Here is a 10,877-nt window from a genome sequence, read left to right as displayed (position 1 = left end):
TGAATAAAAGTTGAATCGACTTTTTCCTCGCAGACGGTCTCCCAAACTGTAAGAAGTTCAAGTTTACGTTTATTGAAGAGTCCAGTACTGAAACTTAATTATGACCTTCCTCCATCATTCAGACCGTTTGTAATTTTATGGTAACACTCAACATTTTCATTGCGAATGACAACTTCACGTTTGATTGCATTATGATTTATTGTCAAAACTGTACAATCAGCCTTCGCCTGTGTACTACGGTAACCTTTTCACTAATTTCCCACGATGCGACTGCCTCACAAAATGCCAATTTGACAGACCACCGGTAACATTTACAGACAGTTGCCGTGGCATATAATTATCATGTGCGTAAATCGATGGGGGACAGGGGAACCCCCCCCCCCCCATTTTAAAGCGGGGACATTGTTTGGTCCCCCCCCACCTTTTCTTCCCCGAATAAAAATTGTAGCCTACTATAATGATTCTGTTGCTCAGAATACCGTGTAGCTGATTCAATTACCCCAAGCTCAAAAGTGATGTTTAAAAGATGATCTTTTACTCTAATTGGTTTTAGTGGTCAGAAATTGCCTCAGATCACACCACAAAAAATTGCTTTTCTATTAACTGCATGTCTTCTCAACTAACCCCCATTAACATTTAACTCCCCACATTTTCATCCCCAACACTACGCCCTACCCGATCTATGATCGGGTAAATCAGCTTGTCACTTATAAAACAAGCATTTGTGTGCATGTATGCGTGACGTGATGTGTCACGTAATTTCTGGAAGGAGTAGTGTTTTTAGTACAAACATCAGGTTTTGACCCTAGTGACCCAATTTTCCAGGACTGCATGCATACATTGGACGAGGTGATTGATAGCATTGTAAGGCTGTTTCTGACGTTTGTTACTAAACCAACCAGCCAAACCAACTAACGGAAATATCTTGTTGAGCTGTTTTCCGCAGCTAAAAACAAATTTAAAGACCCAACCGCACAATAATTCATTAAATGTTTTACTTAATATCTTCACTTTGATTTACATATTTTAATTTCATTTACATGTACAGTACTTGCAGTTGGCCTACTGTTCTTCATGTGGTGGCTCTTCGTAGTTGCGCTGAATGTAATTGTTAAACATTCGCATGCTGTGCATCATTTCCTGAGTTATTTGGGGCAATATGTTCGTCATATAATTGTGATAGGCCTCATGACTCCTCCTTACAACCTCGTGTAGTGGAAGCCTTTCATGTTCACGTGATAGGGGTACGTTGTTCCCCATTGGTACAGATTGTGACTGTTCTGGGCTGTTACGACGGTTGGGCTGAGGGAGTGGTTCCAGCGGGTTGGGCTGTGGAGGTGACGCTTGGAGGTTGGGCTGTGGAGATGGTACCTGGAGGTTGGGCTGTGCAGGAGGTACGGACAGGGTGGGTTGTGGAGGTGATGCACGGAGGCTGGGCTGTGGAGTTGGTACCTGGAGGTTGGGCAGTGCAGGAGATACAGGCAGGGTGGTCTGTTGAGGTGTTGCTTGGAGGTTTGGTTGTGCGGGAGGTGCTGGCAGGATCAGGATGGGCTTTTGATCAGGTGATTCCTGAAGGTTGGGCTGTGGAGGAGGAACTGGCAGGGTGGGCTGTGGAGGTGATGCACGGAAGATGGGCTGTGGAGTTGGTGCTTGGAGTTGGGGCTGTGCGGGAGGTGCTGGCAGGGTGGGCTGTTGAGGTGGTACTTGGAGGTGTGGTTGTGCGGGAGGTGCTGGCAGGATCAGGATGGGCTTTTGATCAGGTGATTCCTGAAGGTTGGGCTGTGGAGGAGGAACTGGCAGAGTGGGCTGTGGAGGTGATGCACGGAGGCTAGGCTGTGGAGTTGGTACCTGGAGGTTGGGCAGTGCAGGAGATACAGGCAGGGTGGGCAGTTGAGGTGGAGTTTGGTGGTTTGGTTGTCCGGGAGGTGCTGGCAGGAACAGGAAGTGCTTTTGAGGTGGTACCTGGAGGTTTTGTTGGGCAAGATGTACTGCCAGCATGGGCTGGTTGGGCTGTTCAGACGGTCCTGGGATAGTGCGTTTTAGTCTTCTCTCTGCAGGATTAACCCGAGCTGAGTACCGCATGGTTTGTAGTCTTTGGTCTTGAAACCTGCAAGATGAGTTTTAGAAAATGCAGTCGTTTGTACCCCGGGGTTTCTGGCAGTGGCTGCAATATGCGCCGCAGCACCTTTTAAACCCTTAAAAGGTGCTACATAATGGGTCTCATATTTCTCATAAACTTCATATACCTGTCTTTAATAATATACATAATTTCCAGCGTCTTGAGTAACTAATTGTTGGTAGATACGTGCACAATATATGACTCCAGTATTACTATTATTACCCGCTTTAATTAGTTTTCGTAAAATGAAAGAAATTAACTCTTTGTAGAAATGTAAACGCATATGCTAAGCTGTTGTCAAAAGTACACAGTGCTACTGACTTCGTGCTATTAAGCAGTGCGTCCGAACTCTACTGCGCAATAGTCGTATTCTTAATTGTTGCCATTTTGTGATTTTGATCATTTGATATACATATTGTCTCAAGGGGCTACGTCATTCTGACGTAATTAACAGTAAACAAAAGATGGAAGAAGGATTTTCAATATAAGTGCCCGGCAAAAGGACGTTAACGTGTAATACTAATGTGAGAACAATGTTCGAAGTGCGCTAACGTCCCACACAAGCGCGTACGCAAAGCCCAAAGAAAACCCGCTCCAAGAAAACCCGCTCAACAACCATTCCATATAATGCGCCGTGATAATGTCCATATAATATGTAGTATGCATAATAATAGTCAGTTTTGAAGAGCGCCCCCATTTGGAAGAATGGTTTCAAACCACGTGGCCGTAATACTTGACGATCACGTAAAATCTATCCAACCAGAGCGTGAATTCATCAGCCCTTCCCAGCGTCCTGTTTGCAGGGCGGGGGTACGAGCGAAAAGCATTTACATGTATAATCATCGTCTCCACACTTATTGTTGATGGATGGTAAACTGTGCACCAATGATGATTACCTTGTCATGTAATTAACATTCCCAAAGTCACCCTACTAACTCACCCACCCTATCAGTACTCGAACACAACTTTACCAACCTCATAATGTCTCTCGTGACGACATCTCGGACTCTTCTTTTTTGCTGTGTTGGAGTTCTTCCCAAATACTGCTGCCAAATAGGGTCTTCGTGGTCGATACGCTGCAAAATATGGTTTACCACAAGATCCCAGTCCGTGCCATGGTTGTTGTATCCTGCAGATATCAGCCGTCGCTCTTCCGCCGATACATGTACTCGCATTCTTTGCCCCGCCATGATGCTTGTGGCTCGCATGTGCTTCGTAAGAGTTTTATAAAGTACCGTCGCATACACATATCAATAGACATACATGTACGGCTATACAGCCAACAATATGAAAGACCCATACAGAGAACCGTCACATACATATCAACAGACTTAAAAAGCTAACCGACAATAAGAACGACCTAACGCAGAGAGCCGCGTGCATATATAAATAACAATAGATTCACGGCGCGCTTGGCTCACCAACAATAAGAAAGAGCTAATGTGGAGAACCGTCAAATTGAAATATCAATAGAAATCTACGGCTGGCTCGCCAACAATAAGAAAGACTCAAAGCGGAGAAAGGTCAAATTTAAATATCAATAGAAATCTACGGCTTGGCTCGCCAACACTGCGGAGAACCGTCACATACTGGTATCAATTTTCACACTCTCTATTGATCGACGCGTCAGTACTAGTAGGCTAAGGTGTTGGTTGTATATTTCGCCAATTGCGTCTTCCTAAGGAAAGAGGACAACATAGATGGACCGATATTTCCTTGTGACTGGTTTTTTTTCTAACTTTAAAAGGCAGTTTTTAAAACTAGTTAAGGTTATTGACCGTGTCCGGCGATTTTTGTTCCAAACCGTACCAGTAATTCACCATGGGCGTATAGTGAAGCACTTTTGAGTTGCAAGTCTTTATTTTCACAGGAAAGAAAATCCTCCCAAACCACATAATGTCGGGTGCCTGGAAGAAGGTCGTAAGGGCGAAAAATGGGTCAAAAGGTCAAATTCGGATTGTTCAGGTAATTGATAGAGCTTGGAAATATCTTTCATTTGTTATACATATTGTCTCAAGCGGTTACGTCATTCTGACGTAATTAACAGTAAACAAAGGACGGAAGGAGGTTTTTCATTATTTGTGCCCGGCAAAAAGTCGTAAGCGTGTAATTATCATGTAACAAAAAATGTTCGAAGCGCGCTAACGTCCCACTCAAGTGGGTACGAAAAGCTAATTTTGTTCCCGGTGTGGCAGGTAATTCTGTCCCCCCTGGTAAATGTGTCCCCCCGGACAGATCTGCCGGGTCGTGACCCGGTAAATCTGTCCGGGGGGACACTTTTACCTAGGTAAACCTGTCCCCCTCTAGGTAAATGTGTCCCCCTGCACGACGTTAAATGTGTCCCCCCTGGTAAATGTGTCCCCGTGCAACGTCACAAGTCTAGCACCCAGACTGTATATTAGTGAAGTTATTATCTGTTTTTGCGCGGCGCCTTGCTAAATTCGGGAATGGTGCTTACGTCAAAGCACAACTCCCGTTTTGATGACGACTTCGGGAGCGAACGATTTGCATGGTGGGCGTGCGCGCGATACCGCACCTACGGAGGGCGCCAGGGCCGCGGCCGGGGACGGGGACAACATTGCACCAGCAGCAGGCCTGCGGCGCGGTGACCCGTGTCGCGTCGATTTTGCCAATTCTCCTCATTGAAGTCCGCCATTAGTCTGGTTCCCAGACCAAAAGATTCCGACTATTCCTGATGAATCTTAGGTCAGGTAGCCTCCGGTAATACAATGTATTACAATTTACATCACGTGACTAAAACGGGAGGAATTCCTCCTTTTTCCGAAACTGTCCGAAGTTTGCCGAATTCATTTCGTCGACAATTGGATAGTGTCCGAGTATTTCCGAGTACAATATAGGTTTTATTAACTGCTAATTGCTTATTAAAAACTTAAAAAAACTAGTTGATAATTAATATCCATTGCTTTTATTTAGAAAACTTGAAATTCAACGACGATTTTGCACTCGGATCGTATACGAGGGGCGAACTTTTTGCTGCGTCATGCACTAGTTTGAATTTGACGACCCGTTACCGGCATTTTCCAAAACGCGGCGTGGTCTCAATTCGGCTTCGCCTGCTAACAGTGCTGTTTGGGTGTCCAACTTTGAAGATTCCAGGTTAAAATTAGTCATTTTTTTTTACAGAAGTATTAAACTGTATATCATAACTGTATGATATATGAAGCAAGTGATTTATTTTAAAAAAAAATTATCGGAACATTAAAAGCTTTATGTGATAAAGCGAAATCGGAAACGAAGTCGAGCTTTGAAAAAGGGCCGTCAATGTCGTCATGTTTATTTCTAGCCACGGAGGCTGCCTGACCTACAATTTAGACGTGTAGACGTCGGGGGAAATTGTCAGGTCGGGGAACCAGACTAGTCCGCCATGACAGTCACACGCGTATCGGCGGCTGATGCGCGTGCGCGCTAGCGATAGGTTGAGTATTACTACGCGTGCCTTCTTGCAGAAACATAGATCGGTTGATTAACATCTACGTTAATTTCATTTTGATAATTATTGATGAAGGGTGGAAAAATCTAAAAATGTATACCTGTGCGCTGAATGTATTATAATAACATCAATATAACAACTTATGCGTGCAAAATCAGGGGGGACAGAATTAACTGGAGGGGACAGAATTACCTGGAGGGGGACAGAATTAACGGGACAGGGGGGACACTTTTACCTAGGTAATTCTGTCCCCCGGACACTTTTACCGGGGGACAGAATTACCGTCCACACCCCGGCAAAAGGACGTAAGGTTTTAATCATTAACGAATGTCATCAGTCAAAATTTCAACCTTATGTGATTTTTAATCTAGAAGTGGCAGCACAAAACCTTTCAGCTCGATTATCTCCAAAAGTGCTTTTTGCGAGACTGGGCTGCTTACGTCCTTTTCCTTGTCACACGACGAATTATTGGTTAAAGAAATACAATTATTCCAAATGAGAAACAAACCATTCTAAGAGAAAAAATAAGAAGTAAAGAAGAAAAAATGAAAAAGTATCCCATGGGAGCCGACCTCATCACACCTTCGGTTTTGTAATCAATGTGGTTTCCACGACAGTACAGCAGTGACTCGATCGATGTGGTGGTTTTAAACATTACATTATTGCATGTACATGACATTGTATAGCGCCCTCCAGCATGATTCAATTTATAGTAGCGATTTATGCGGTATGGAAAAATAAATCGCTGCCCGGCCTCTAGCCTTGACTACGACCAGTGGCGTAGCCACCGGGGGGGGGGGGGGGGGGGGGGGGGGGGGTAAGGGCGACTGCCCCCCCCCCCCCATGAAACCTTGTCGCCCCCCCCCCCAGTCGCCCCCCCCCCCCCCCACTGAGATTTTGAGTTTCTAAAAAAATTATCATTGATCTACATGACGCCATGGGCGTCAATCCTGGGGGGGGGGGGGACATGAAGGGTGGGGGACACAATATCAAATGTCCCCCCCCCCCCAGATTTTTGAACGTGTGTCTCATTGACAGGGCCCCATTATGTACTACAATGTATCTTTTGCTTAGAAAATATTGGTTAAAGTGGTCAGAAATTGCCTCAGATAGCACCACAGAGCATTTAGAATCCAAAATTTTTCGGGCCCTTAAGCGGGCCCCGAACCCCACGCCTAAAGCTCAGAATTCTGGTAGCTGATTCACTGACTCCAACCTCGAAAACAATGTTCACAAATTTTCTTATGCCTTTAGCTGAGAAAACCTCGAAAATTATGTTTAAATTATTATCATTTGTGCTAAGATAATTATTGGTTAAAGTGGTAAGAAATTGCTTCAGATCACACCACATAACATCTAGAATCAATTTTTTTTCGGGGCCCTTAAGCGGGCCCTGGACCCCACGCCGTAAGGGCTTCGCGCTTCGCGCTCGCATCAGTTCTGATCAAGGTATGTCCGCCCCCCCCCCACTTTTGAGAAGCGATTGACGCCCCTGCATGACGCCCCCCCCCTATGAAATGTTCCAGCCCCCCCCCCCAGCGGCCCCCCCCCCCCCCACTGACAAATTCCTGGCTACGCCACTGACTACGACGCTCCATGAGTGCCATCCACTTATTTATATACTGAGATAATTTATCACGTCATGTTCACATAAAGCGGAGAGTAAGGCGACTTAATCACATAAATTATCTCGTCAAGTCGACTTCCCGAAGTCGAAAATGACGACTTGTCGAGATGAATTATCTAGCCAAGTCGACTTCCCGAAGTCGAGATGACGACTTGCTGGGATAAATCATCTCGCCAAGTCGACTGAACGAATTCTAAATTACGACTTGTTGAGATGAATTATCTCGCTAATTAACTTCCTCAATTGAGACGTCGGCTAGTCCAGATAAACATGTCGCCAAGTCAACTTCCCGAAGTGGACATGACAACTTGTAAAGAAGTGATAACTCGCAAAGTTGACTTACGGAAATCGAGATGACGACTTGCCGAGATAAATTATTTTGAGTTTCACCTCGAAAACTAAATTTGCTTTTCAATTGCTCTTTTCCTAGCAATATAAAACTTATTCACTTTTGAATCACTGTGACGTTGTTCTGATGTCATCAAATATGAAATTACAAGCGATTTTAGATCACAAATCGACCTAAATCATTAATGCCAAGAAAATCCCTCGGCAAGAATGAAACACGTTTTCTCAAAAATTAATGCAACTTCCCAAGAACCTTAACAACGTCCCAACATTATTAAGTTAAAGATATTTTCCTCCTCGACGATAGAAACCGGGAAAAAAATAAGACGCTAAACGAGAATAATTATTTTGTTTACTGGCGCCGGCGGGGGGGGGGGGTGTCCCCCCCCCCCCATTTCGCCACTGACAGTCTGTCATACCTTGTTTTTTGAAGAAATGAAAACCAGAAGCGAAAAAGGTCTTGAAAAAGAAATAACTGTATGTCAACATGTTCATTCCATACATTTTTAATATCCTTCATTTATCAGCATGCATGTAGTGCAAACGGTGGCCATATTTTGCTGCTTGTCACATGTCCTACGTAGTCGTAGATGACCATGGCTTCGTGGTCTAGGGAAGAAAACGGTGGGTCCGGAGGTGGCTAATGAGGCCAATCCGGGCCCGGAAAGTCCTCCCACACGTGGGACACGTGTGGGCTGGTGTAGTGTTGGTTGAGGCTGACGCTTTAGCCCCCGCATGGCCCGCTTCTGCTCCGCTGCTGCACTGCGGTTGGTTTCAGCTGCAAGCGCTTACTTGCAGGTAAGCATGCTGCGCCAGGTTGGACGGTCGAGGGCAAGGGCTTCCCAGTTCCCTACGTTGAAATTTAATGCTTTGAGGCTTGACTTGAGGGAGTCTTTTAACCTTTTCTTCTGCCCTCCAGCCGAACGCTTGCCATGACAGAGTTCGCTGTACAGCAGCTGTTTTGGCAGGCGACTTTCATCCATGCGGACAATGTGTCCAGCCCATCTAGCCTGTGCCTTCTGCAACAGGGTGTGAATGCTGGGCATGCCAGCGCGCCGTAGGACTTCAGTGTCAGGGATCTTGTCCTGCCAGCAGATGTGTAGGATACGGCGGAGGCAACTCAGGTGGAAGTGGTTGAGCTGCTTGGCATGTCTGGCGTAGACGGTCCAGGTCTCACTGGCATAGAGTAGGGTGGTTAGGACCACTGCACGGTAGACCTTCATCTAAGTGGACATGCTGAGGCCTCTGCGCTCCCAGACGCGGTTCTGTCGAAGTCTGCCGAAAGCGACGCTGGCTTTGGCAATTCTGTTGCCAACCTCATTGTCGTCACTGGCTCCGCGTGAGAGGGTGCTGCCCAGGTAGGTGAAATTGTCAACAGCCTTCAGATTCTGCCCTTTCACCGTGACATGCGGTTCTTGGTATGGCTTGCCAGGCGCAGGCTGATGCATGACTTCAGTCTTCTTGGTGCTGATGGTAAGACCGAAGTTGTCACATGCTGAGGAGAAGCAGTTGACTTCATGCTGCATCTCTTGTTCTGAACTGGCATTCAGAGCACAGTCATCGGCGAAAAGGAGGTCCCTGACTATGGTCTCTTTCACCTTGGTCACTGCCTGCAGTCTTCTGAGGTTGAACAGACATCCATCAATTCAATATCTGATCTGGATTCCATCTTCGCAGGTGTTAAAGGCATCCGTCAGCATTGCAGAGAGGATCATACTGAAGAGTGTGGGCGCCAGCATACATCCCATCCCTGGAACTGGCGTATGATCATGGTAAACTTGCTAGGGCAACCAAACTTCTCAATGATCTTCCAGAGGCCATCCCTGCTGACCGTATCGAAGGCCTTGGTCAGGTCGATGAAGGTCACATAGAGATCACAGTGTTGCTCCTGGCATTTTTCCTGAAGCTGGCGGGCTGCGAAGATCATGTCTGCAGTTCCTCGCCCAGCGCGGAATCCGCATTGACTTTCTGGAAGAAGGTCACGCTCCAGATGTTCAAGGAGGCGGTTGAGGAGAACGCGAGCTAGAATCTTTCCAGCAGTAGACAAGAGTGAAATACCCCTGTGGTTGTCACAGGACTAACTCGACAAGATTATATTTTTATCACATCTGCCTGGGAATTGCGCAAAAGGAACGTTTTCCCTTTGGAATTTTGTTGTCAGTCTCTCTTTTTGGAAAAGCCGAATATATTGGCTAAGGCCAAAAAAACAGTCTCCGGTTTCTGGTATGCGTGAGCGTCGCCGTAGCCATGCGCGTCGGCAAAATGAAAAAGGTTTTTTTTCAATGAAAGATGATTTCTCAAAACCTCCAAACTCACTGGTTTGACTGGAATCCTGCTGCTGCACAATTTTAACGTGTTTTTAGATGGGGTTATGATCGAGAATAAGCTTTATGTGACTTCTCTGGTCTCCCATAATTATTTGCACTAAGTTTAGTCGGGCACCATTTGTAGTCATCAGCCGACATTTGAAGCAAAAAAAACAGGTAAAAAAAAAAGCCGCGTCGCCGCGCCACTTTTTGGGCAAGCTCCATACCAGAAACCGGAGACTTTTTTGGGGGCCTAATATAATGGGACATAATGCAAACCGCCGGCCATGGGACTGGTCGGTTCGGAGTAGAGGTTACTGATGAGGCTACCGTGTATACAACCATGCATGCGCTGCTCAGCTGATACCGATTCGCAAGACTTTCTACCAGATTCTCCATACAGTGTTAGTCAAAAAGAGAGTGACTGAATTTGAAATTATATTCAAAATATTTGGCTTGCTCCATTTCATTATAAAAAAAACCCAGATAGGGATAAAGTACATCTTATTGACTTTTAATTGTGAAAATTTCATGTAATTTGCATACTCTATTCCCACGTTATGTCTATTTCAATAAATAGATCACAAAACTCGGCTGTCCACCACTGATCATTTACAATTCTACGAACTTATTAATACCATTTTGACTAATTTTGAGGTAAAATGGAACTCTTCACATATAGTGGCAATAAAAAAAGACAAGACAAGCCTAGCCAAGCTAAAAAATTATATTCAACCGGTTCCGAATGGCTATTCACTGTAGGCCTTTGTGTGCCTCTGTGTACACAATAGTCCATTCATGTGGCGTTAAAGGGGAATCCTATACAATGGCACTGCCCGGTTCATCAGTGACAGTCAATGAGTCCGTGAGTCTATCCTCTCTGGGTCCAAATGGTTAGGTTTCTGAGTTTATTTCTTTGTAGATTGTGTTTATCCAGCTTACAAATTCATGGGGCATCGAACCGGGGACATCCGTGGTTTAGTCGAGTAAACACAAACAAAGACATGTAAAAGCAGGCCTACATGT

General features: G+C 45.4%; 2 protein-coding genes across 2 annotated transcripts; both read right to left on the bottom strand.

Moving 5' to 3' along the window:
• Positions 1-621: 621 nt before the first annotated feature.
• Positions 622-3,511, bottom strand: LOC119745718 (vegetative cell wall protein gp1-like). The gene is made up of 2 exons (XM_038222261.1): positions 3,095-3,511; positions 622-2,107 (listed from the first exon to the last, which is right to left on the bottom strand). Exons 1-2 carry the CDS (start codon positions 3,325-3,327, stop codon positions 1,063-1,065), a joined length of 1,278 nt encoding a protein of 425 aa, XP_038078189.1. The 5' UTR covers positions 3,328-3,511; the 3' UTR covers positions 622-1,062.
• A 5,257-nt stretch (positions 3,512-8,768) lies between these two features.
• LOC119745200 lies at positions 8,769-9,472 on the bottom strand. Its single transcript, XM_038221422.1, has 2 exons — positions 9,342-9,472; positions 8,769-9,165 (listed from the first exon to the last, which is right to left on the bottom strand). The coding sequence occupies exons 1-2, from the start codon at positions 9,470-9,472 to the stop codon at positions 8,769-8,771; spliced, it is 528 nt and encodes a 175-aa protein (XP_038077350.1).
• Between the last annotated feature and the right edge of the window lie 1,405 nt (positions 9,473-10,877).

Source organism: Patiria miniata, unplaced genomic scaffold (assembly GCF_015706575.1).
Source record: "Patiria miniata isolate m_02_andy unplaced genomic scaffold, ASM1570657v1 HiC_scaffold_7, whole genome shotgun sequence".
NCBI lineage: Eukaryota > Metazoa > Echinodermata > Asteroidea > Valvatida > Asterinidae > Patiria > Patiria miniata.
The sequence above is the reverse complement of the archived record's forward strand: the minus strand, read 5'-3'. Positions and strand labels throughout refer to the sequence as shown.

Coding starts and splice junctions, on each gene's coding strand:
- LOC119745718 (XM_038222261.1), bottom strand. CDS start 3,327: ATGCGAGCCACAAGCATCATGGCGGGGCAAAGAATGCGAGTACATGTA. Junction 2,108..3,094: donor GTCACGAGAGACATTATGAG/GTTGGTAAAGTT, acceptor CTCATCTTGCAG/GTTTCAAGACCAAAGACTAC.
- LOC119745200 (XM_038221422.1), bottom strand. CDS start 9,472: ATGATCTTCGCAGCCCGCCAGCTTCAGGAAAAATGCCAGGAGCAACAC. Junction 9,166..9,341: donor CTCTGGAAGATCATTGAGAA/GTTTGGTTGCCC, acceptor GTTCAACCTCAG/AAGACTGCAGGCAGTGACCA.